At 35.1% G+C, this 25,137-nt stretch overlaps 8 protein-coding genes and 1 non-coding gene across 9 annotated transcripts; 5 read left to right on the top strand and 4 right to left on the bottom strand.

Moving 5' to 3' along the window:
* The first annotated feature begins 428 nt into the window (after positions 1-428).
* Positions 429-1,176, top strand: LOC102594547 (putidaredoxin-like). The gene has a single exon (XM_006366761.2). It carries the CDS (start codon positions 508-510, stop codon positions 979-981), a length of 474 nt encoding a protein of 157 aa, XP_006366823.1. The 5' UTR covers positions 429-507; the 3' UTR covers positions 982-1,176.
* A 3,612-nt stretch (positions 1,177-4,788) lies between these two features.
* LOC102594210 (calmodulin-like protein 3) lies at positions 4,789-5,426 on the top strand. The gene has a single exon (XM_006366760.2). It carries the CDS (start codon positions 4,916-4,918, stop codon positions 5,363-5,365), a length of 450 nt encoding a protein of 149 aa, XP_006366822.1. The 5' UTR covers positions 4,789-4,915; the 3' UTR covers positions 5,366-5,426.
* A 222-nt stretch (positions 5,427-5,648) lies between these two features.
* LOC102593888 (uncharacterized CRM domain-containing protein At3g25440, chloroplastic) lies at positions 5,649-9,220 on the top strand. The gene is made up of 5 exons (XM_015305076.1): positions 5,649-5,669; positions 5,877-6,045; positions 6,171-6,481; positions 7,515-7,922; positions 8,014-9,220. The coding sequence occupies exons 1-5, from the start codon at positions 5,649-5,651 to the stop codon at positions 8,551-8,553; spliced, it is 1,449 nt and encodes a 482-aa protein (XP_015160562.1). The 3' UTR covers positions 8,554-9,220.
* A 1,216-nt stretch (positions 9,221-10,436) lies between these two features.
* On the top strand, positions 10,437-14,231 carry SI1 (putative C-8,7 sterol isomerase). The gene is given in 5 exon segments (NM_001288433.1): positions 10,437-10,457; positions 11,847-12,033; positions 12,739-12,885; positions 12,995-13,103; positions 13,808-14,231. Coding segments are annotated over 4 exon segments (666 nt in total). The 5' UTR covers positions 10,437-10,457; positions 11,847-11,885; the 3' UTR covers positions 14,070-14,231.
* Positions 14,232-15,436: 1,205 nt separating this feature from the next.
* On the bottom strand, positions 15,437-17,114 carry LOC102593240 (NAD(P)H-quinone oxidoreductase subunit U, chloroplastic). Its single transcript, XM_006366757.2, has 5 exons — positions 16,820-17,114; positions 16,582-16,643; positions 16,369-16,458; positions 16,154-16,294; positions 15,437-15,647 (listed from the first exon to the last, which is right to left on the bottom strand). The coding sequence occupies exons 1-5, from the start codon at positions 17,061-17,063 to the stop codon at positions 15,552-15,554; spliced, it is 633 nt and encodes a 210-aa protein (XP_006366819.1). The 5' UTR covers positions 17,064-17,114; the 3' UTR covers positions 15,437-15,551.
* A 93-nt stretch (positions 17,115-17,207) lies between these two features.
* Positions 17,208-17,279, top strand: TRNAD-GUC (transfer RNA aspartic acid (anticodon GUC)). The gene has a single exon. It is a non-coding gene; the product is annotated as a tRNA-Asp (tRNA).
* A 1,418-nt stretch (positions 17,280-18,697) lies between these two features.
* On the bottom strand, positions 18,698-19,982 carry LOC102596543 (uncharacterized). Its single transcript, XM_006366767.2, has 2 exons — positions 19,792-19,982; positions 18,698-19,324 (listed from the first exon to the last, which is right to left on the bottom strand). Exons 1-2 carry the CDS (start codon positions 19,803-19,805, stop codon positions 18,769-18,771), a joined length of 570 nt encoding a protein of 189 aa, XP_006366829.1. The 5' UTR covers positions 19,806-19,982; the 3' UTR covers positions 18,698-18,768.
* A 306-nt stretch (positions 19,983-20,288) lies between these two features.
* On the bottom strand, positions 20,289-22,090 carry LOC102592900 (photosystem I reaction center subunit XI, chloroplastic-like). The gene is made up of 3 exons (XM_006366756.2): positions 21,842-22,090; positions 20,903-21,128; positions 20,289-20,678 (listed from the first exon to the last, which is right to left on the bottom strand). The coding sequence occupies exons 1-3, from the start codon at positions 22,010-22,012 to the stop codon at positions 20,413-20,415; spliced, it is 663 nt and encodes a 220-aa protein (XP_006366818.1). The 5' UTR covers positions 22,013-22,090; the 3' UTR covers positions 20,289-20,412.
* A 1,348-nt stretch (positions 22,091-23,438) lies between these two features.
* On the bottom strand, positions 23,439-25,090 carry LOC102592564 (photosystem I reaction center subunit XI, chloroplastic). The gene is made up of 3 exons (XM_006366755.2): positions 24,870-25,090; positions 24,014-24,239; positions 23,439-23,817 (listed from the first exon to the last, which is right to left on the bottom strand). The coding sequence occupies exons 1-3, from the start codon at positions 25,038-25,040 to the stop codon at positions 23,552-23,554; spliced, it is 663 nt and encodes a 220-aa protein (XP_006366817.1). The 5' UTR covers positions 25,041-25,090; the 3' UTR covers positions 23,439-23,551.
* Between the last annotated feature and the right edge of the window lie 47 nt (positions 25,091-25,137).

Here is a 25,137-nt window from a genome sequence, read left to right as displayed (position 1 = left end):
GACGACGAAACTATTTTTAGATCAAACTTAGACATTTTTTTACCCTTTTTTTCATTTCTATAAAAGAGTTTGTTCCCTTGGTTTGATAAATAAACAATTTCAACTTTTTTTACTCCACGTTCATGATTGCTTAGAAAATACTCTTGATGAGTGAACTAGAGAAATTAAATTATTTACAAATTACAACTATATAAATAATTATAAATGATTTTTGAATCACAAACTTCAAACGTCTTCGATTCTTTGAATTCGTATCTAATCAAATTCTGCTATATGAATTAATCAAACTTGTCATATAAATTGAAATGGCTAGACAAAAAAATGATTTATTTCCATATGTTGTAGCCTAGATAGACAGTGAGTTATAATTATTTAGGATGATATTAGTCGAGGTGTACACAAACGAATCCAAACCGGACAATTATTTTTAAAAATATAGTTTTCTCCTTCCACACTAGTGGAGAGTTTAGGGCATTCATTTCCCCCAAAATTGGTTAACATTCGAAGATGGCCGTTGCTAATATGCAGAGATTCGCCTCACGAATCGCACGAAACCCTTCGATTTTTTCAATTACTCGATCCTCCGCATCCTCATGTTCATCCCGCACCGGCTCCGCCAAAGTCGCCGATCGGATCGTCAAGCTCTTCGCCGTTGACCCTGAGGGCTGTAAACGGGAGATTATTGGACTCTCGGGCCAAACTCTGCTCAAAGCTCTAACCAACCACGGGTTAATCGACCCGGATTCACATCGCCTTGAAGACATTGATGCGTGCTCCTCCGAGTGTGAGGTGCACATTGCTCAAGAATGGCTCGAGAAGCTTCCAAAAGCTTCTTACGATGAGCAGTATGTGCTGAAGAGGAACTCTAGGGCTAGGGTTTTGAACAAGCATTCTAGGTTGGGTTGTCAGGTGGTCCTCTCACCGGAGCTTCAAGGAATGGTTGTGGCAATTCCTGAGCCTAAGCCATGGGATATCCCATAAAAGGTGAAATGAATATTTTTCTATGTCTGTGAACTGGAATTTTAGTGCTTTGAGTTAATAAAATGTGGAACTTATGGTACTTGATAGGCAATTTCTGTCAAAATTGTCTGAAAGTTGACAACTTTGTTCGTTTTAAATGAATACTTTCCCAATTCCTGTATGAGTTATTTTAATATCAATCTGTCTTTGGTGGTATGACGACACTTTAATTTACCGGTACTAGAATGGAATTGGTTTGATAGAGTTGAGTAGATATAAAAGATTCATATTGCTGGTCCCAAGTCCCAACTAATTAGTGATTAAGGCATAATTGTTGTTGTGAGCTTGTAATTCCTCTGCAATCACATAGTCTGAAATTCATGTTTATGCCTTTGTAAAAATGTGTTACTGACTTGAGAAATAAGGCTACGACTAAATTTGGTGAGAGGTGGAAAACATCATAGCCTTTCTTGACCATTGGTCGCCAGACCACCTGCAACTAAAGATTGCATACCACTGGATGTGCCTATAAAGAAAACTAATTGTAATGTATTAGCTAGAGTGCTATTTACTGAGTATACTACGTCCCTGACCTTCTAAAGAAACAAGAATCTTGAGCATTGTCGCGGTTAGCTGCAACTAAACATCAGGTGCTACTGGATGTGCCTCTATTTAGTTGTAGTGTATAAGCTAGTATTTACTGAGTAGATTATGTACCTGACCCTCTAAAGCAACAAGAATTCATTACGTTTAGTTATAGGCACTTACAATCTACTATTGAGTAAATTATGTCCCTGACCTTCTAAAGCAACACAAATTCATTCTATTGTGAGGAAATTCTCCTGTTTCAGTTTGCAAGGATTCTTGTCACACCCCATAGCAGGAGAACATGTGGTGCTATGTCTGAGATCAATAAAAAACCCTTTCGTAATTGGGAGGGTTAGGATTCTAATCGGGACCTTAGGCACAAGGAACTATCCCAGCTAAAGAGATTTTATGCGACATGCTTAAGAAAAGTAACAGAGTATCACTGCTCATACTAAATTCATTCTGAGAACTGGATAGTAGGCAGCCAATCAGTTGTTAACCTTGCCTAACATTCTTCCAGCTTTCTGTTTGTTTGAGGTTATGAGCATTGTCATGTGTTAGCTCTAGATGTATGCTTTCTTCTATTATTCTCCAGTAGTCCCATCACTTCTGCAATAAGGCTTAGACCTGTATCTGTTTCTGCTGTTAGACATTCATCTATTGTCGTACTGTCACAAAAATGTCATGCATCAAATTTCCTTTCTGAACTTTCTTTTGTTTTTTGTTTTGGTAAACTAATAAATTTTATGAAGTGAAGGGCAAAAAATATAAACACCCTTTTTTCTGAACCTGAATCAGAGTACTAATATATTTTGGCCTGTCTGCCTACTTTCTTGAAATACTACTTGAGAGCAACAACACATACCCCGTGTAATCCCACAATTGGAGTCTGGTGTACGCAGACCTTACTACTTGAGCGCATCAACCTTAAAATATATTTATCATTGCGTTAAGCATATCTATCCTTGTACTCATTGTCTATTGCCATTGCATGTGTTCTTTTAGCCATATGTCACTACATAGTTCTCTCTGTAATGAATGTAGACATTTCTACCCATCCCCTTCTTTACTCGTACTTGTGTCTATCTACCTTCAAAATGTTACTTTATTACTTCTATCAGACCAGCCTCCTTTTCACTGAGCCATATTTTCATGGTACAACTTCGATTTTCATATCTTCAGATCACGAATATAAAGGCACTTAGATTTACTTGGAAGAATGTAAACTTTATAGTTCAGCGGGTAAAGTCAAGAAGCTTGAACTAGCTAATTTGATTTCAGTAGCCACAGTCTTCAGAGTTCCACGTTTTAGTGTTCTTTCACATAAAGCTCTTTAGTAGTAATTATAGTACATGCGTATAAAGGATTAGGTGATAAAAAAGGTGGAATTGGGAAATAAAAAGGTGAGCTTCTTGGCTGGAGTTTGTGAACTCAATGATCCTGGCACATCTCATGACCCATTTAAACATAACAACTTGCATTATGCTTGTATATTTTTCATTGAGTCACCCATTTTGTTGACATCTTGTTCTTGTGCTTATATATATCAGTACTGCTATATTCTTTTCCGTGTTTCTGAATACTTGGAGTAAGCAAGCACTATCCAAAACCAATCATATCTTTGTTTTCGCAAGCAATGGGATTTCAATTCCTATATACTTGACAATTAGATACTTCTGTTACGAGATCTTGGAGGACACACAGTTTGATCACATTCCTATCTCCGATAAGAATTACCTTGTGCAACAGACCAGTTGTCAATTCCAGTTGTTTATTGATGGTCAGTTGTGCACTCTCTCCTCTCCTCTCCCATTCAGTATGTAAAGACGATCTTAAAAGATAGAACTTGGGAAGCCAATATGATAAAGTTGGATAGATCTTTTAGTCGGTATGCATTGCAGACAAGTCAACAATGACCTAATTATTGGAACTAACCTATCTATCAGATTTATGGCTTCCACGCCAAGTGAAATGCAGTGGATGGTGAATGCAGAATGTAGTAGCTGTTAGTTAATGAAATTAGATTTCCAAAATTTCTGGATTAACAAGTTTGATGCTTCTGGTTTTTGTTCCTTTAACCCATGTTGAACAGGATAGACAATTGGTTTATGGCCTCTTGCTGTCTTTAGCAGTTAGGCATGAGCAACACACCCTCATACAAGCATGTACACATCTCGACTAATTCAATGGGAATTTGCTATATCTACCAACACAACTAACATTGTTTTTTGTTTGAGTTTGGCCGGTCATGTTTCATGGGCCAATTTTGCCACCTCGACAGCATTCTCTGGTCCCCTTAATCTTTGCAGCACATCCGCCATGAACCACGGAGTAACTCAAAATCAGATTTAAGAGTCCCTACAATGAATGAAAGGTCACTTATTACGACTTTATATTGTTGAATCTATCAATTTCTCCAACCTATATTTAGCTGGATGCATACTAGTACTTGTATAGTATACACACCACTATATTTTACGTGGTCCTAAACCTTTACCTCACGTCTACAGACATGAGTTCCACAATGACATATTTCAAGAGATGACGTCCAAACTCACCTACTCAAACGGAGTAACTACTTACTCATACCCGATATTTATATCAAACTAAGCAATTAAAAATTAAAACGAGAATAACATATCACTAAAAAAACAACATAAACACTAGTCTCACAGAGTGAGGTATAGTGATGGTAAAACGTACCCAAATCTTATTCCAATCTAAGAGATAGATAGGTTGTTTTGATAAACCTTCGGTTCAAGAAAAACAATTCAAAGTTATCTAAAAAAAGAAGAAGCAACTGAAGTAGAAGAAATAACAATCAAAACAAAAATAACAGATAAACGGCAACAAAACAACATCTATGTACAATAAATAATATAAGGTGCTATTATTATCTATTTCTCGATTGCTTAGACTATCATTTATCTATCTCCAAAAAATTCAATACACCACTAAATTGGAGCAATAAAGTTAGATTTGAACAAAATGTATCTTTTAAAACGTCAAATAGTTTCAATCAAATCTAATTTATGTTAACTAAAATATTTGATACGGAATAATTAATAAAGTCACCAAGAAATGTGGAATTAGATATTCTTGAATCTTGTGTCTATTTTTATATCTTAAAAAGAATATCATTGATTCCACGAAATTAGTGGGTGTCCTCAAACCACCCTCCTTAATTTTTCCTCCACCATTTAAACCCCTTAGCCATTTATTTCTATCTTCTCAGAAATATTATTTCCCTTGTTATTTTCTCTCACATGCATTTTCATGCTTCTTTTAACATCATCAATCCCAAACCCAAATCCTTTTATACTAAAACCTTCAAAGGGTTCATTCTCTTTGTAATTTCATCTAAGAAATGGACCCCGTAGAGCTAAATAGAATTTTCCAAATGTTTGATCGTAACGGAGATGGAACTATAACGAAAAAGGAGCTCAACGATTCGTTACAAAGCTTGGGAATACACATTGAGGAACAAGAACTTGTTCATATGATTGAAAAAATAGACGTAAACGGAGATGGATATATCGATATAGATGAATTCGGGACATTGTACAAGTCAATCATGGACGAGAAGGACGAAGAGGAGGATATGAGAGAAGCGTTCAACGTGTTTGATCAAAATGGTGATGGATATATAACGGTGGAAGAATTAAGGTCCGTTTTGGGATCATTAGGATTGAAACAAGGTAAAACTTTGGAAGATTGTAAGAGGATGATCATGAAAGTCGACGTGGATGGTGATGGGATGGTTGATTTTAAAGAATTTAGACAAATGATGAAAGGTGGTGGATTTTCATTAACATGAAATTTATTGGAAGAAAGAAAAAGAAAAGGGTATATACTTGTGTATATATATCCTTTTTTTGTATGTGACCCTTTGAAAGAAGCAATACAAGTTATATTTCTTTGATCTTGGATTATTTACTTTGTGTTTTTTTTTAATGAATAGATATGCCATTCAAATTAGCTTAAACTTTTAGATAAGCTATATTCAAAATAACTCGCTAATAAATATCATCTAAACAAGATGAACATGTTATATTTTTATGCGCTAAATTTAGCACACCTAACATTAGTATAAGCAAATTATGTGTAAAAGAATATTAGAAGTAGTATTTACCAGTTTCCGACCATGTAGTTTCAAGTTTTACAGGTGAAATACCCTAACAATGTCTTAGAATTTCACGCGTGGAATTTAAAGCTCCGAGCTAAAAGTGGCTATTTGTTAAAAGATTCACGAGTGATGGTTTGGGCCTTCAAAATAGACCATACTAGCCCAAGTCCATTTGCTAAGTATCCAATTTAGACCCATTTAGCTATTCCCGGAGACTAGTTCCCCGTCGGTCACCAGAAAGTGTGAAAAATGCTCCGGCGAGGTTTCTTCTTTCCGGCGACGCTCTGCAAATCACGGCAGCTACACCATCTCTTATGCTGCCGTTTCATCTTCCAACCCGTTTTACCCCATTCCGTTCCCCAGCAAACCAGGTACTATTTCTTCAAATTCTGAATTTGTTTCTGCAAAAATCATGCATTTACACTTACACTGATAACTGTTTAATTTGAAGTGATTGTGCTAATCTCATGATGATATATTAGTGTATTTAATGCAGTATGCAAGGTTTTTGAAAGAGAAGTCATAGTTGGGCCACGCTTAATCGTACAAAAATGGGATTTTGGATTGATAGATTCGGGCCGGTATTACTGTACGGCTGGCAAAGCTGGGGAAGGGGAAACGTCGAATGGCGGTGGTAATGATGTTGTTGCTGAGAGTTCCGGCGAGTTTAAAGAAGATAAAATCAAGAGGAAGAAACTGAAGGGTAAAAGACAGGTTGTGAAGTGGTTGAAGTTCTTCAGGTGGAAGAAGAAGAAAGAGTTCCAAAGGATGACAGCTGAAGAAAGAATCCTTTTTAAATTGAGGAAGGTAATGCTTTTCTTGTAGCATGTTATTTAGTCTAGTGGAAGTTTTGTAAGATGATGTTTGAAGTAAACCGGTACCTATGCTGGTGAGAGGTCACAGGTACTTGTGGAATCAGCTGAGGTATTCTCAAACTGGCCTGTCTCCGAGGTTGTAAAGATAAAAAGATGATATTTGAACTTTGAACTACTTATGCTGCACGGGTTTTGGTAGCTTCAATCTGTTTGAAATACCATACTCTTTTGCATTTGACAACTCTTGAAATTGTCTTAGCTTGTGTATTTCCTTCGAATGAATCAGTAAGCTAGATCTCAATCTCTACCTAATTAAGGTCGGCTATTTGAATCTTCTATATCCATTTCACTGTATCTGGCATCATTTCATTCCAATACTCATAATATTAATATCCCCTGCAGTGACATTCAAGTCTATAGTGTGCCTAAGAAGAATGTCTTAACAAATATGGATCTAATGCAAGTGTAAGAACAAATAAGTCTTGATCCCAACTATTTGGTATCTTTAATATAGATCCTTTGGTTATACCTTTTCCTGTTTTCTGTTAAATCTGCATTTCTTCCTAGAGATTGTGGGTCTTTTTGTTTATATGCTTTATTCTAATTTAAGTTTATGGGAAAGGACTATTTATCTAGATATGCCTGTTCTAATCTTTTGTTTCCTGAAAGTATTACCCTTTGCCATTTCTGAACCTAGAAATTATGTGTTCCTAATATATGACTTTGTTGAGGTTGAATAATTTAATGGACTGTTGGTATCAATCTAGTCATATCAAACTGATATTTCAGTTGTGCTGATTGTGGTGTCATTTGCAATTCTAGAACTGTTTTTATTGATAGTTGTGACATTAGTTTCTTCACTTATTTACTTGCCAATAGATGCTAAAGAATAGATTGCTCTTTGGATTATTACTTAATGGCTATTTGGAATCCAACACAATTATGGATGGGTTGCGCCACCTACTTTATGTTGACTGTCAAATACAATTGAAGTATTTAGGGATTGCAAAATTTCATCTTTCTAGGCACGGAAGAAAGAGGAGAGGCTTGTTGAAGCTCTTAGGAAGGTTGAGCCTAAGGAGATATCGGAAGCTACTCATGACCCAGAAATATTGACACCAGAAGAACACTTCTACTTCCTGAAAATGGGGGAGAAGTGCAAGAATTATGTACCAGTTGGAAGACGTGGGATATACCAGGGTGTGATCCTTAATATGCATTTGCATTGGAAGAAGCACCAAACTCTGAAAGTGGTGGTGAAAACGTTTTCTCCTGAGGAGGTTAAGGAAATTGCTGTAGAGCTTGCAAGATTAAGTGGTGGAATTGTTCTTGATATCCAGGATGATGACACCATTATAATGTACAGGGGAAAGAATTACTCTCAACCACCAACTGAGATAATGTCTCCAAGAAGTACTCTTTCCAGGAAAAAGGTTCTCTTACTGTCTGCTAACTTTTGTGTATGCTATTATGTGGATCCCCACTTTTTCGCGCTCTTATTTTTGTTATTGCCCCTTTACACAGGCCTTGGATAAATCTAAATACAGAGATTCCTTAAGAGCTGTTGAGAGATACATTCCACGTCTGGAGCAAGATCTTGAGCTGCTTCGGTTGCAAGCTGAAAATGAAACTGATGCTCCTAACAAAAATCAAGAGGTTGGCCTTGAGAAATTTCACCCTGAACACCGTTCAGATCAGCAAATTGAGGCATCTGATAAGCTCAAACGGATAATGGTTGAAAATGAAGAACAGGGTGAAGAAAATGATTCCATGGTAGATACAGATATATGCTCAGATTCTGAAGATCTTTCAGATATTTTTGAGACTGATTCTGAGGAAGAGCATGAAGAGAAGGCTGAAGAACCACTTTATTTGGATGTGTTTGAAAAGTTTCCAGTGCAAAGTAATGGAGATGAACAGGATTTCGAGGAGCATTTGCGTCAAATATCTTCTAACTTGAGGAAAGAGAAATCACCAGGTAAAGATGTCGACACACCAGGTCTTGATGAGGTTGATAAGATTATTCTGCAAGCTGCATCACTTTTGAAGAAACGGAAGAGATGAAAGTGGTTTATTCGTTAGCAAAAGTTCCAAGCGAGGTTTGTTAAGTGAGAGGGATGGTGGGCCTGTTATAGTCAACAGTTTGCAGCAGGCGAGAAGCAGCAAACTTTATCCATGTTCATCATGGTGGTTCCCTTCTCGCCTGTCTATAGAACTCTTAGGACTGAAATGGTGAAAATGTGCAGTTGCAGCTGTTAACTTGTCCTCAACAAGAGCCCAGACACATTGTGGTAGAGGATCACACGTGACAAAGTTGTTTTGCTGAACAAAGACGAGTACAACATTAGCAATTTCATTCTGGGGCTCCTGGACAATAGGATTATTATTTTCCAAGGGTTGATTCTTCCCTAATCCAGAGTGGAAGTTCATAAGTTTGAGCAGTCCTAGTGTGGTGCCATTTACAGAACTCTTACCTTTACGAGTCTACACAAGATAGAACTTACTCATATCTGATATTTACTTCGTGACTATAGTAAATTACAATGGTTTGGTTAAAACTGCATACTTCAAACGCGTAGTTTATGTAGTTTCTCAGAAATGTATGAAGTACGAAGTTGATGACTGCCATTTCTTTGTTTTTCTTTACTGTGTTTAGTATGTCACAAGAACATTTCTACGAAAATGTATCCTTGTGTTGATTTTGAGGTATTGAGATCTTGTTGAATTATTAGTGCATCACTTATTATATGAAATAGAATCTGAGCCAGATTCAACATTCAAGATTCAAACTTAATGAGTTCGACCTTTAAGATTGTTAGCACTTAAAAGGACTTTACTTTTGAAATTGTAGATTCAAATTTGATATTTTTTGACATCGAATATACATAATTTGCATCAACCCATTGTCTAAGTAGGCATTTGACCATAGATTCCAAATATTTGAATTTTATTTGAAACTTATGGTAATCTTCTTCTCCTTGATCTTCAGTAATCATGATTCGAATTATTGATCATCAAAATCTTCACATAACAGATGAATACTTTAATTTCACAATTTAGATATCTTTGTAGACAATTCCTCTAACCCTAGCCAGCCGTTCTCTAAACAATTATGAGCATGTTTCTACATATAAAATAATATAAAGACTTTGAGTTAAATTAATTAATGAACCGTTGCTAGCACCCCTTTCTAGATATATATATATATATATATATATATATATTAAGCACAAAAAAAAATTTATCATCACATTTGCAACATGCAGCACCCCAGTGTCAGAATACTAGTTCCTTTGGGTGGTCAAAAAGACATAATAATTGAACTATGTGATAATAACACATGTCTAAAAAATCATGCCCACACATATCACTTTTCTTTTAGATATTGAAAATCATAAACAAAACACATTGCTTAGTAAGAAATCACACAGATAGTAGACTTAGAATGAGAAATAAGAATTTAAAATTTATGAATTTTAATAATTTTTAATATAGTAATCAAAATTATTGAATTCGATAGAATTTGTCGTTGATATTTTAGTTACGATTTTAATTTTTTTTGCAAAAATTGAAAAAACGAGGCTTAAATTTCGAATATAAAAAGTGAATTAAGTAATAATGGTCCCAAAATCGGCTTTGTATGCACTCCCTTGTCCCACCAACCATTCTCTTACTTTCACAACAATATAACTTTAAACTATACAGCAGAACTTCTTTATAACAATTTTATTTGTTCAAATACTATTTTTTTAGCGGTTATAACAAGATGATGTTATAAAATTAATTTCCATAAAAAAAGAAAAATAATTTATAAAAAATTTCTAAAGAAAATTATTTCCCATTACCATCCAAACAGAACTGTGAGAGTCACGTGCCTTTCTCACGTGACTCCAAATCTTTACTTATTTGTATTTCAGTGCTCTACTCTCTCAGCTTCTCTACTCTCTCCCTTTTCTTCTTCATCGCCGGTAAGTCAACTCTCACTGATCTGAAAAATTCTTAAGAGTTACCCTTTTGTAATTTTCTGTATTTTAATGGATTTTTTGAGCTATTTAAATGATTTAACCAAATGGGATGCTAAAGTTCATGTCTTTATATGCATGTTTCAGGAATTATGTAAATTTTGGATTTAATAGTTATTATAATGTTCATATGTGAATAAAAGTGACTGAGAAGTGTGAAAGTCTCATCCTTTAGGGTAATTACTAGTCTGTTTTGTTTGTACTTCTGTTTTATGCTTACATTTGCTTGAAAGTGAAAAAGGGATCTAGTTTTCTGTCATTGTGTGGGAATTGTGATTTTAGAGATTTTGACCTTAATTTTCATCTTTAGATTCTATGGGTTTTGAAAACTTTACTCATTCTTTTTAATTTTTAACCAGCATTAGTTTTCCTGATTTAGAGACCTAGTTGTGTTTGGTATTAAGGGAAATGTTTTGAAAATTATTTCCTCGAAAAGTTTTTCAGATGCTTGGTTGGTGAGTGGAAAATATTAATTAAGCATTGATGTTAATAGCTTGTTTGACCATGTTTTTGGGAGACCATAAGTGTTTATTTGAAAAAAGTGAAGTGTTTGGCCAAGCTTTTGGGAGAAAATAAGTGTTTTTGAGGAGTAACTGATGACTTGGTCAAACACTAATTGTTGCTCAAAAATGTTTTTTAATTTTATTAGCCAAACACAAATTGTTCCTCACCAAAAGTACTTTTCTTGGAAAACACTTTTCAAAATAAGTTATTTTGAAGTTTGGCCAAACATGTTATAATTGTGACAATTAAATTATGTTTTGTTTTGGGAATTTGATGAAATTTCTTAATTATTGAAAATAATGTTCAAGTGTTGTTTGTAGCAAGTATGTGGATTAAGAGTTGCGATATTTGTTAAAAGATGATTTTATTTATGCCATAGGTGAATCTTTTTTATGGTATTTTTTCCATGAGAAGTGTTGCCCAATAACTTCTTTAGTGAAATACTTTCTAGGAAATTGTTTTCTTCCTTTACCATACACATTGGAGAATCCCTAATTTGACTTGTTCATCAGAATAATATGCAGTTGAAAAGAATGGAACGGATACAATGGTTTCACATAGTCAAGTCCAACTATTTTGTAGTTGAGGCGTAGTTGATTGATCACTTCCACTGATTTCACTATGATTCTTGTATTTGCCTTTTGTGCCCCGATTCCTTAAAAAAAGTTTAATAGCTGTAGGGTAGTTTCCGTCTGATTTTTGATAGATCGTCAAATTAGAGTATAACTTATACTTACAAGTGAAGTTAGATGGGAATGTGAAAATTGTGGAGTAGCTCATTGAGTAACACCTTCTCTAATGTATGGACTTTGTTCTTTCTGTGAATTGCAGATCACAGGAAAGGGTCCTTAAGTCAGGCACTGAGAAAAAATGGCAAGCCAGGGAGAAGCTCACCCCTACGTTCCGCATGATCTAAAATTGCCTGGTTTTGTTCCCCTATTCCTCTCACAGTCAGAAATTGTTGGTGTATATGGCATCTCATCCTTACTGGTTGTGGTGTTCATGTGGATATTCTCAGGTAATTATTCAATGATTATTGCATGACTGATTTATTCTCCTCTTCTCATCTTCTCCTTATATAGTAATTCGCTTAGTATCTTATTCTTCATTTTTACTACTACCTATTGCTTCATTTGCTTTGTTAGTCTTGCTATTTTGCTGTCATTATTTTCCTTTCAATCCTGATTACACTTCTTTTGAGCCGAGGGTCTATCCGAATCGGCATCTCTACCCTACAATAGGGATAAGGTCTTCTTACATCCTACCTTCCCCATATCCCACTTGTGGGATTACGATGGGTATGTTGTTGTAATTGCAGGCAGTCTTGACCCTAAAAAAGAGAATCTAGTTTGATGTTAATGTCAACCCACAACTTTACTGACTTGTGAATGGGATTAAAGAAGATATTGAACCCTAAAACGTCGAGTTGTACAGCTTATCCTATGCCTCAGTCAGGACTTCAAGCAGTCTTGACAATTATTTCACTTCTCAATTAAGCTCATGCAGCCCCTAAGTGTTAGTTTCATGTACTCAAAGTTTAGTAGTGAATGATAAATGAGGACATAAATTACTATCATGTTGGTCTTTTCTATCTAGTTCTATACTACATAATTTTCAGCTGCATTAGTGTTATAAATTTCTATATGCAAAGTCCATCTTTTTCATTCTCCATTGTGGCCATGTTTTGTTCTCTAACTTCATTTCTCCTTCTTTTCCTTGCTAGGGTTTGTTCCTAAATTATCAAAGACTGACAGGGTGCTCATGTGCTGGTGGATTTTCACGGGCCTAACCCACATGGTCCTTGAGGGATATTTCGTTTTTACTCCAGATTTCTACCAAAAGACTAGTCCTGTTTACCTTGCTGAAGTCTGTAAGTCTCAATTTAGCAAAGTCTTCTTACAAACAAGAACAGTTCATTTGTATTAGGATATGTTTCTAATTTGGCCTATAAAAGTACCAACACAAACAATATATTGCAGGGAAAGAATACAGCAAAGGTGATTCAAGATACGTAGGCCGAGATGCTGCAGTTCTCAGTGTTGAAGGGGTCACAGCTGTCATAGAGGGGCCAGCATGCCTTCTTGCAGTGTAAGTATCATTCTCAAGCGATATTAACTTGTCATGCACCTTGAGACTGTCAGAATCAATGTGCTTATCCTAAGGGGTTGCTTGTTCACATTCTAGTTATGCATGGACTTGTTATGTACCGTATGTTATGCGGGAAATAAAAATGAAGGATTGTATTGCAGTGAGTATTAATTATACAAGGAATAACTTGACTAATAATAATATACAGGGAATATAATTTTGATAAAGTAATAATACAAGGAATATAATGTAACAGTTACTTATTTTAAGGGTATTTCTCTCCTCGTAATGCTAATCCACTGTTCTTATTCCACACTTTATCCCGCATAAAATAACATGTTAATTCTCGTGTAATTTAATGTCGGTATTTTTTTTATAGCGCCAACCAAACACTACATTAGATTATTGGGGATTATTTGTTCTTATACAACCATCCAAATGCTGCATTTAATTATGCGGATTGTTTTTCTTGGATAACTGTGGTGGTCGAGTCAACTTGCATGCATCTTTACTAATTTCATGTGGTACCTGCTACCTCTCAGTAGCTCATGTACCACATGTACCAGGTAACTCTATCCACCAAATATTGTATGCGGGATTTGATGCTGGGATCATTTTGACTAAATCCTTTATTAGTAAAAGTATATGGACGGGGCAGGAAGATGTATTCAAGTTTGACCTCATTGTTCTTTTGGCATTGGCAGGTATGCTATAGCTACTAAGAAGGCATACAGGCACGTACTTCAACTATCCATTTGTTTGGGGCAGCTCTATGGCACGGCTATATACTTCATAACAGCTGTCTTGGAAGGCGACAATTTTTCTACAAGCCCCTTCTATTACTACGCTTACTATGTCTTTGCAAATCATTTCTGGGTTTGGATACCAAGTCTCATAGTGATCCACTGCTGGAAGAAAATATGTGCTGCTGTCAACGTCCACGAGCAGAAGACCAAGACCCGCTGAGGTGATTCTAAACATTGATATCCAAAAGCCTCAACTGAATAACATTGTCACGATTCTATTTCTTTGTATGGTTGTTGAGTTTAATTGTCTTCATTAGAAACAATACTGGAATGGAATATTATCTCTGTTCTAGAAATCTGCTCATTCCTGCTGAAATATGTCATTCTATATCTATGTTCTACGTCTATATTTCTTAGTTCAGCCTCTTGTATACCAGGTCGCATGAACCCCTTTTGATGTCCTATGATTCTGCTAGTTTAGAAAGAAAGGAGAAGGAGAAAAGATTGAAAAATACTGGTATGATGCCAAAATAAATTCTGCATTTCTGCAACAACAAATAAAATCTGATGATTACTCCACACTGCACTATGCATTGGTGCCATAAGTTAACAAGAGAGCTTCCAATGTAAGCTATGTAAAACAATCTAATACTTTAATATAGATTCTAATCAAGTTATTGTTAAGGGATGATAGTGTAAGCGGCGGATCGTCACACTTGTGATGAGCTGTCAGCAATGGACCAGCTTTTTTATTTTAAATTCCAAATTTTCCAGGACTATAAATACTACTATCATCTTGGTTTATAGTGAAGAACAATGTACACTTGAACAAGTTTTATCAAGAGTTTGCGTGACTGGCTAAACCTCGGGTTTTGAAATCCATGACGACTTGACCTAAACAAAGGATATTTACGAAATAAAACATGTATTATGATTGTATACATTATAAGTTCTTTCATCTTAACTGATTTCTAATGGTTGCAAACATTAGAATCTTTAATTTTACTTATTTGAGTTATAATGTGCAAAACATAGGAAAAGAGCTAGTAACGAAGATTTGAGATATAAAAGCTTGCCTATGATTAACCAACTTTGAGTAAATGTCACTGATTTGAGGTAACACTTTCGAAAGAATAAAAGTGGCATGCATTCAATTTGGTTCAGAAACGATTAAATGTAGTATAAGATTGATAAGCTGATATACTAGCATTACCAGATGGGATTTTCTATTTACCCAACATAATTCATACAATCTTTTGGTGAATACAATCTTGATTTCTCTTTCTATAAATTATCAGTTTAAATTAACCTTGTTGAAAGTTACATGTTATTAATTGATAGTTTGATACTACAAATCGTTCAAATCCCCCCCAAACTTTCACTTTTCTTTGGAAATAAGTAGTTAATAGTTAATACTAGTAAATAATTGCATACTACTTAGTTCTCGCCTTATTCCAAATATTAAGTCCATCTACTAAGCTATAGGTATAAATTTAAAACTACTAACAATGAGGGGATCCTAATTGGAAGATTAGAACTCCCCTGGAGAAAGAGAATGTGAAAAATCCCCTGGTGTGCGTTGGAAGAAAAAAGGTAAATTTACATAGAATTTCATAAAAATGCAACAATTGAAGGTTTAAGTGTATATATGTTACACGAAAATGAATATCTTATTATATGATAAACATATATAATTTTCTTTCTAGAGATTAAGGGCAATTGATAACACGGCAGCTAGTACAAACCAACCTAAAAAGAAATATCCCACTAATATTGTTGGTTCCACATCTTCTGGCTCCTGTAATTATGTTTTTATACAATTAAAAAACGTAAAGTATTATTGATAACTCAAGTTATAATCATTTTCTGGTCTAACTGAAGGAATAATTAACTTACAGTATGCTTGGTGAAAATGTTATCTTACTTATTTTCTAGTGTTTGGTAAGTAACCAAGAAAATATTATCCCAATAGACTCTTTTTTTTAAAAATAATTTCAAAGTGATGTTTTGATATAATAATTACTCCCTCCATTTAAAAAAGAATGACTTTCTTTCCTTTTTATTCTGTTTCAAAAAAAAATGATCTATTTCTTTTTTTGGTAACATTTTAATTTCAGCTTTCCACGTAGCATGTTTAAGGCCACAAAATTAAAAGGTAATTTTGTACATTTGACATAACTTTAATTTAAGACCACAAGATTCAAAAGTCTTCTTTATTTTTTTAAATTTCGTGTCAAGTTAAACTAAATCATTATTTGTGAGACGGAGGGAGTATTAATTAAGTGATGGGGAAAAAAGCAGTACCTGAGGAGGAGGAGTCCCCGTAGAGGGCGGAGTTGGATCAACCTCAAATGGCCATTTGTAATCATCCGGTGCTTCACTCCTTACCAAACTCCAATCATACAACCTTCTCTCCTCTGGTGTTGACAAAATTGAATATGATTCCTATATATGTCAAAAGAAAAATTAATCTCTAAAACTTTGTCTATTAATAAGAAAAAATGAGATGAAATTAATACTTTTAGGAGTTGAAGCTTCTTGTTAAGCTCTTCTTCTACCAATCCCTCATTCATAATTTCTTCAACTTTTTTCTTGTACGCTACTGGAACCTATATATATTGTACGAATACAAGTCAAACATTAAGAACAAATTATTCTTTTCTTTTTTATCTGATTAATTAATGGGTGAAAAAGAGAGAAAAACAAAATTAAAGAGATGTTTTTGTGTGGACCTCAGCATATGAACATTTTCTTGAAAGTCCTAGTATTCCATAGTGATCTATATCTGTTATTGCTGCATTCTAAAATGTAACTTATTAGTCAAATGAAGGACAAAAATAAAATAAAAATCATAGTTATTAAGATGAACAAATCAAATTTAAAATGTTCGAAAACAAAGTTTAATTTCAATACACTTTTGCAGTGATAAGAAAAGTGAATTGTAAAAATAAATGAAATGGAAGAAAGCACCTATGCCAAGAAGAGCTTTTTCAACATTAAGAGCAGAGATAATAGAAGGGGCAATTTCAACAGGTGAGGTTTCATCTGTGCCTATTGCTGAGGCTGTGTCGCTGCTACTGGAGTTTCCAACTATTAAAACCAATTTTCTGCTCTGTTTTCGGAAACTTATAAAACAAGATATATTGGAGGCTATGTAATTTTGAGTTGTAATTGTTGGGAACTTTTGGGTGTAAATGTTGGGAGTTGCAGCCATCCTGGATATCTTCTTCTCTATATTTGTTTTCCTTTCTTCTTACCAATTTAAATAAAAAGGATGGGCAATCCAGCACCATTCATTCCCAATCTATTACTATTAAATAATAATATCTTTCATCGTACAAAATATATAGCCAACAAAGTCGTTGTAGTATAGTGGTAAGTATTCCCGCCTGTCACGCGGGTGACCCGGGTTCGATCCCCGGCAGCGGCGGTTTTTTTTTTAAGCAACAGTTGCTGGGAGGGACCAACCAGATGAAAGTTTACCCAACCAACTGAGCTACTTAAATTCTCCGGATTTATACATTTTGAGATATCTATGTTCTCCGTCTATATCAACAAGATAAAAGTTTAGCCAACCAATTGAGCTACTAAAATTCTCCGAATTTATACATTTTGAGATATCTATGTTCTCCGTCTATGTTTCTTAGTTCAGCGTCTTGTATACTAACACTACCAGGTTGCATGAAAGTAAAGATAAAAAAATGTCATGATGCCAAAATAAAATTCTGCATTTCCACAACTTGCAACAACAAATAAAATCTGAAGATTATTACTTAAAACAGCCTCTCTAACTCCACGAGATAGTGGTAAGTAGGGGTGTTCATGGTTTGGATAAAAACCAATCCAAATCGAAAAATCAAACCAAACCGATTTAATTTGCGTTTTGGTTTGGTTTGGTTTTAGATTGTTAAGAACCGATAGTATTTGGTTTGGTTATGATTTTGTTCGAAAAAAATCGAAGAAATAACCGAACCGAACCAACAAGCTATATACATAAATTTTATTATTATACATACATAATATATTATATTCATAAACAATTTTAAAGATTTTATATATGTTTCATCAAAATTTATTTATAATTTACTTATGAAAGAAAAAATGTCCAAGGTGAGAACATTTTTCTTATTGGTTTCATGTATATGAGTGTATGAAAATTTTTTGTGAGACTAAAAATATCATTGTCTCTTCCTTCAATGCCAAAATAGTGAATTTTGAAGTTTTATTCAGTAAATTCAATGATCGAAAGTTCTGTAATGCCAGTCATTCTAACTATTTTTTTGTTTGAATGGATTGTTGTCACTTTTTTCACGTTTTGAATGAATTGTTTCTTTTATTTTTATGTATGGTTAAAAAACCGAATAACCGAGCCAAACCAAACCAAAACCGAAAACAACCAAACCGATAAATGTATATTATATTTGGTTTGGTTTGGTTTGGTTTTGATAATTTTAGAACCGATTAAGTTGGTTTGGTTTTGGTTTTGACCAATAACCGACCCAAACCAAACCGTGAACACCCTTAGTGGTAAGGTCTGGTACACCGTGCTTGCCTCTCTAGACCTCACTTGTGGGATTTCACTAGGTATGTTGTTATTGTATTACTTAAAAATCACTGCACTATACATTGATGTGATAAATTAACTATATATATTAAATATCTTAACAAGAAGGAAAGTGGACTTTCCTGTCCATCACCTAAACAATTACAAAAGATTGAAATAATAGGTCCCCTTACAAAGGGTCTATACTTAGCCGAAAATTTGACGTACTGGACCAAAGATGAAAAACAAGATATGAAGCTCTGTGAGGTAGCAAAGGTTTGTTAGATAGAATTGTTGAAGTGCACACAAACTAATCCAGACACCGCTGTTATTGGACAACAAAATAGGATTTGATAGAACTAGAGAGCTTGGCAAATCAAGAAGTCCTGTTTTCATGGGGGTGAACGTTTGCGTGGATAAATGCATACCATGCAGCAGAAATATACACCAAAAGACCAGAAGAAACGAGGATTATGAGGAAAGTAACTGATATAATAGTAGATTTAGCTCCACAGATTAGCATCCCAGTCTTGATCTCAATCACATTCAACATAGAAACCATAAGAAACAAGCACCCCATAACAGAGGAAATGGCTGTCATCAACATTCCTGCTCTAAGGAGTGTTCCATTGACAATAACACTGAAATCATGAGACAGATCTTCGCTATAGAGAAGATTGAGGGAGAGTTTTATGGCCTGTGCTACTAGTGATGAGAAGAGAAAGAAACTGAACGAAAGCACCTCGAAGATTACTAGTTGCTTTACTGTTAGAATCCCTGGCTGACAACGTTCGCTACTGTTGAGGCTCTTTTGCCCTGGAGATGCAAGAGACAGTCCCACAAAAATGGCAATGGTAAAGAGTGAGTTCACATTTATGACTCCGTCTAGAGCTGTCACGACTACACTGTGCTTGCCACTGCTGCCTGAGTTTCTGGCAAATGGCAAAAGCAAGATTATACATATAGTTTTTTTTTTAAAATGAACAAAAAATTAGGGGTAGCGGAAGGGGAAATCAGGGAGGGAATTCCCTCACCAACAAGGTGAAAGTTCAAGTAGCCAACCAACTGAGTTACTAAAATTCTCTGGATTATACATTTAGGTTATGTCTTTTACCAACTATAAAATTTCGTAACAATTCAAAACAAAGCCAGCCAACCATTCTAAACATGTACATAACCAGTAAGCTAACACATTAAAATGCCTAAAAAACAAAGGATTCAAACTATACATATACTATCAGTTCTATCACTCCAATTTAACTGATTATAGCGTGAGAAACTCGCGATTTTTATTGATTACCAGTAAATATTTGTCATAAATATATCTTGCACTTGCTTTATAAGCAACATAATTCATATAAATATTCTTTACAATAACTTTAAAATGTAATCTACATACCCTGAAGGTGCCATGGCTGTGCTCTAAAGCTGAAATGAGTAGTTATGTATTTGTTTTCTAGGAATGTTTACAATGACTGAAAAAAGTAATCTACAGGCCCTGAGGTTTTATACATGTGTTATGTGTATCCTCAATTTGGAGGTAAAGTATTTTAATGCATGATTTGCATGGAGAGAGAGAGAAATATTTTGTTGAACTGTTCATTTTTCGTATTTGGATTAATTTGCTTACTTGAAAAAGGCTTTGATAAAATTTAAATAGAGTGAGTTACAATTAAAGATAATATTCTAAAGAAAAGGTAAGACATCTGCATTTTTTACGAGTTCAATCGTTCTTTACAAATATTCTTTTAGTTATATGATTCCCTTTTAAAAGATTATTCTAGCATGTGCCCAATCATCTCGGTTTCTTCGACTCAGAGTCATAGACTTGAAAAATGTAAGAATTTTATATACAGTCAAGTCATTTAAAAGGTCACTAAAGATAACTACAAGTTATAAAGAATAAGACAAGTAACTCATTACAACGAGTTAAATTGCACTCCTCCAAGAGCTTAGTAGTTCAATATACATCTTTCATATCCAATTTAACATTCAAAATAGTTACATCAATTAAAGAAATTTACTTAACAAAGTAAGGAAGATCAAGAACATATAGGAGGAAATAAGCCCAAGTGACACCAGAAATTCCACCAAAAAAGAATCCACCAGTGAATTTAGCCCATCCATCTGCAGTTTGCAATTGATCTGGCACTTTTTTCCTGCCAGTCAATGTCAATGCTGGTGCTGTTGATGGATCTCCTTCTTTGAATGATGAAATTCCATAAATTGTCAAACACATACTAAGGATCACAACAAGTCCTGCTGCTGCCAAAGAACCAGCTCCCCCTGCAATAATAGTAACAATATTTTCGTCACAGAACTTAGATACATACATTTCGAAATAATGACCCTTTTAGACCATGGTCTGAAATTTTGTAGATGTTTAGATGACAGTTTAATGTTTTGTCTATTTGCACAACTCTTAAAAACTAGGGACATCTATGGTGTGAATCAACCGTGAGTTATAAAGATTAAACTCATCAAGTTAAAATTCTAAAGTCTGACTTTACCTGCATACTCTGTGTTTCTTAATGGGCCAGCCTTTACGAATGGGCCAACTAGTAAGAATCCATGGGCCAGGCCCACTTCTACTCCCCGGAGAAGTGGGTTCACCGCGGTCCGGTAGGCAGGCAAGTTGGAGAGGTACCATGCAATCAATGGACTTGAGGTGACTGGAGTTTCAAGACTTCCAATGAAAGGGTCACCATTAAGGGGCTGAATCACTTGGAAAGTTGGCTGCAGAATCAAGAAAAACAACACAAAGCAAAGGACAGTTATTGAGTAATAATCAGATCCAACAAACCAAAATTTACATTTTGTTAGAAATTTTTTTCTTATAAGATGAACTTTAGGTATGGCATTTGAGTATTTTTTTCAAATCCCCTTTCAGATTCCTTGCCCTGTCAATAGCCAAAGAATTAAATTACTGAATTTTCTCTACACAAGAGAAACTTTTTATGTAATGGCAAAAGGTGATTAGAAAAAGCTAGTTCCATGTATAGTTCCTTCACTTAGAAACTCTATGCCGCCTATTAGATTAAGGCATACTCTCGAAACTTGATTTTACATTGCTAGTTTGAAATCTAGGTGTGGCATTTAAATAATTTTAAGCTCCGCCGCTTATCTAAAGAAAACATACAGAAATCCAAACTATAGGTGATCTTTTCCCATTTGTCCTAGCCTCAGTGGACAGAATTACTCGATACATCACAGATTTTAAATTTATGGGATCTAAACAATAACTTAGTATTTTGGTTACTAGGTTCTGAATAGATTATTGAACATATTAAGTGAATCTATTTGACACAAATATAAAATTTACTGATTCGACTCCCGGCTGAGTTAGTTGAGGCATGTACAAACTGATCTGAATATTATAATTTATCTCAAAAAAAAGTTGTCAAATTCAAGAACATGATAATAAGAAAAGTGGTGATTAGTTATCTTACTTTATCAGCTTGGACAGCCTTGACGGTGAAGCAAGACTTTCTTGTTGAAGGGAAAATCTTAAAAGGTGCACCAGAAATGCCTTTGGGAGTAACAAGGCCGTGACCTCTGGTTAAAGACGAAGCAAAGCTGCTCTTCAACGGGCTAGCCATTGTGGATGCTGCAGTAGCCATTTTGGAAAATATTGTTTGGCTCTGTTTGTTTGATCAGTTAGTTAGAATATAACAAAAGATGCAGACAAGTCTTGTTAATGACTGGCAAAGAAAATCTTTTGGGTTTACAGATTGGTGGTTCTTAGGGTGGATGAAACTCTTACGTGGGAGCTTCTTATTGGTTAGTTTTGAAACATTATCTCTTATCCGAACTGCATTGGTCACGAATGGATCATTCATAGCTAACTTGATTTTTGTAAAAAGAACAGGGAAAGAAAGTCCATGTTTACACCCTTCGGGATGGCCTAGTGGTTTGGACTTGGAACTTTCATGCTGAAGGTTTCAAGTTCGAAACTCCTTCCCAACGAAAGTAAGGGGTTTGCCTTTTGGATCGAATTCGTCGCACCAGACTTATCTACTGCGGGCTACCTCTCTTGTGTGTGGTTTGTGAGCTATTGCATAGGAGTAAGGGGTTTTACCCTATGTGGCGATGGGTTTCCTTGTCATAAAAAAAAGTCCCTATTTACACCAAATTGACTAATTAATTTTACATTAAGAAACACAAATTAAATTGAAAAGGGATTAAGTACTTTTGGTATCGTTAATAGTTGAGTTGCACAATTCAGCTGATAGTCGAATAATTTTTGTTAACATGAGAATCAATGTTGTTGTCACTTTAGCAATTTTGTAGAGTCCAGAGCCTGAAGGACAATATTTTTCATCAAAAATTCCTAACAAAATCGAAACAGGTAAAAGGCGTGACCCCTCACACGCCTTATAGTAAAGGGTGTTAACTTTTTTATTGAAACGCGTGTGAGAATCACGCCTTGTAAGGCGTTTTGGCTCCCATGCCTTCCCCTTAACGGGATAGGAGCATAGTTGGACCAGTTTGCTAATGCATTTTTGTTCTGTTTCTAATATTTGAGGCATGTTTTAACCAAAAACCAAATGGATGATATTTTATTTCCAATAGTTCGAAGGTGATCATTTTCCGTTGATTAAATTAAAACAATTTATATGTAAGACATGTTTCTTATATTTGATTCCATTTTTGACATGCATATAAACCAATTTCAAGCCAAATTTGTATTTCGTAAACAGCAACCCATTTAGTCTTTAGATTAAACAATCCAACTTGAACTGGTTGATTTGGAGAAACCAACTTCTTCTTTTTTGATAACCATGATGTCTGGACGAACTTTCGCACACCTCAACTAGATGGAAAGAATCACCTTAGATTTGAACCTGAAACCTCATGACTCTCAACCACTTCATTGACCACTAGATCACGCCCTTGAGTACTAGAAATCACTTTTTTTTCTTTTTTATATAACCAAGACTAGCTCAAGATTAGCCGTGACATGCACCCAACACATTACACACATTATGCATTGCGCGATTACCACTACACTAGAGCCGGAGGCAAGAATTAGAATCAAGAACGAAATGTGCGGATATGCTAGCGTTTAAAGTAAACATTCATTACACTTCTCCAAGAGATCAGCGGTTCGATATACAACTTTGATATATCCAATTTAACATTCATAATAGTACAGAAATTTACTTAACAAAGTAAGGAAGATCAAGGACATAAAGGAGGAAATAAGCCCAGGTGACACCAGAAATTCCACCAAAAAAGAATCCACCAGTGAATTTAGCCCATCCATCTGCAGTTTGCAATTGATCTGGTACTTTTTTCCTACCAGTTAATGTTAATGCTGGTGCTGTTGATGGATCTCCTTCTTTGAATGATGAAATTCCATAAATTGTCAAACACATGCTAAGGATCACTACAAGTCCTGCTGCTGCCAATGAACCAGCTCCCCCTGCATACAATGGGTCGGGTTCATCATCTATTTTATATACATAAAAAAAAATTGACCTTATATATAAAGTGTAATTTTCCGACAAAGGAGGTTCAGACGAATCCCCTTCCGCCCCTACTTGTAGTAACATGTTAGTTAACAGCATATAGAACTCAAACTCTATGTGTAAAAATTGAAACTAGGAATTGGGCTTTACCTGCATAAGCTGTGTTTCTTAATGGACCAGCCTTTACAAAAGGCCCAACTAGTAAGAATCCATGGGCCAGGCCCACTTCAACTCCCCGGAGAAGCGGGTTCACCGCGGTCCGGTAGGCAGGCAAGTTGGAGAGGTACCATGCAATCAATGGGCTTGAGGTTACTGGAGTTTCAAGACTTCCAATGAAAGGGTCACCATTTAGAGGTTGAATCACTTGGAAAGTAGGCTGCAGAACCAAAGAAGATCAGGACATGAATTAGTTAAAATTATTGGGAGTCAATTAAGCAAAGTCTGGCACATATACATGATTCGAAGAGGGTTCAATTGAATTCTATTGTTGAAAAATTGTATCATGCATGGTGGCAGGGGCGTAGCTACTTGACACCCTTCGTCGGGAAATAATACCGTATATATAAGTAAAATGATATACGAAGTGATTAAATAACATATTTTAGACACCCTTGACAAAAAAAAGTGTTGTAGCCTAGTGATTTTAGATGTCTTGAAAGAGCCGTAAGTGCTCATGTGTTTGAATCTCACTAGCAACATTTTTCCCACCAAAAATTATAATTAGGAAACTTATAAGATGCAAAAGGGGTGGAGCTACGTGGTTTAAAAGGGTTTCAATTGAATCTACTTTATAGAAAAATTATATTGTGCATATAGCCGGAATACTTGATATTTAACTTATAATTAAGCATAAAAAAATCTGAAATTGTATATGTTTGGATTTCATATGTGACATTTTATCATTTTCTGAATCTCCTAGTTAGAATTTCTGATTTTCGAAAAACACAAAGAAAATATTGAAAATCAAGAACATGATAGTAAGAAAAGTGGTGATTTGGTATCTTACTTTATCAGCTTGGACAGCCTTAACGGTGAAGCAAGACTTTCTTGTTGAAGGGAAAATCTTGAAAGGTGCACCAGAAATGCCTTTAGGAGTAACAAGGCCGTGACCTCTGGTTAAAGACGAAGCAAAGCTGCTATTCAACTGGCTAGCCATGGTGGAAGCTGCAGTAGCCATTTTGCAAATATTGACACTTAAGTCAGACAGGAATATAACTAAGTTTCAAACATGAACATGAGGATTTTTTAAATTTTTTGCTGGCAGACAAAATTTG

Source organism: Solanum tuberosum, unplaced genomic scaffold (genome assembly GCF_000226075.1).
Source record: "Solanum tuberosum cultivar DM 1-3 516 R44 unplaced genomic scaffold, SolTub_3.0 scf00686, whole genome shotgun sequence".
Taxonomy (NCBI): Eukaryota; Viridiplantae; Streptophyta; class Magnoliopsida; order Solanales; family Solanaceae; genus Solanum; species Solanum tuberosum.
The sequence above is the reverse complement of the archived record's forward strand: the minus strand, read 5'-3'. Positions and strand labels throughout refer to the sequence as shown.

Bases quoted from the DNA above. Each gene is read 5' to 3' on its own strand.
- LOC102592564 (XM_006366755.2), bottom strand. From the start codon at position 25,040: ATGGCTACTGCAGCTTCCACCATGGCTAGCCAGTTGAATAGCAGCTTT. The intron at 24,240-24,869 runs GTAAGATACCAA...TTGGTTCTGCAG, and splicing joins AGGCTGTCCAAGCTGATAAA to CCTACTTTCCAAGTGATTCA. The intron at 23,818-24,013 runs GTAAAGCCCAAT...CATTGTATGCAG, and splicing joins AAGAAACACAGCTTATGCAG to GGGGAGCTGGTTCATTGGCA.
- LOC102594210 (XM_006366760.2), top strand. From the start codon at position 4,916: ATGGACCCCGTAGAGCTAAATAGAATTTTCCAAATGTTTGATCGTAAC.
- LOC102593888 (XM_015305076.1), top strand. From the start codon at position 5,649: ATGTGTAAAAGAATATTAGAA. The intron at 6,046-6,170 runs GTACTATTTCTT...TATTTAATGCAG, and splicing joins TCCGTTCCCCAGCAAACCAG to TATGCAAGGTTTTTGAAAGA. The intron at 6,482-7,514 runs GTAATGCTTTTC...TCATCTTTCTAG, and splicing joins TCCTTTTTAAATTGAGGAAG to GCACGGAAGAAAGAGGAGAG.
- LOC102594547 (XM_006366761.2), top strand. From the start codon at position 508: ATGGCCGTTGCTAATATGCAGAGATTCGCCTCACGAATCGCACGAAAC.
- LOC102592900 (XM_006366756.2), bottom strand. From the start codon at position 22,012: ATGGCTACTGCAGCATCCACAATGGCTAGCCCGTTGAAGAGCAGCTTT. The intron at 21,129-21,841 runs GTAAGATAACTA...TTGATTCTGCAG, and splicing joins AGGCTGTCCAAGCTGATAAA to CCAACTTTCCAAGTGATTCA. The intron at 20,679-20,902 runs GTAAAGTCAGAC...CTATTATTGCAG, and splicing joins AAGAAACACAGAGTATGCAG to GGGGAGCTGGTTCTTTGGCA.
- LOC102593240 (XM_006366757.2), bottom strand. From the start codon at position 17,063: ATGGCTGCAACTCCCAACATTTACACCCAAAAGTTCCCAACAATTACA. The intron at 16,459-16,581 runs GTCCACACAAAA...CAATATATATAG, and splicing joins GAAAATGTTCATATGCTGAG to GTTCCAGTAGCGTACAAGAA. The intron at 15,648-16,153 runs GTACTGCTTTTT...ACATAATTACAG, and splicing joins CGGGGACTCCTCCTCCTCAG to GAGCCAGAAGATGTGGAACC.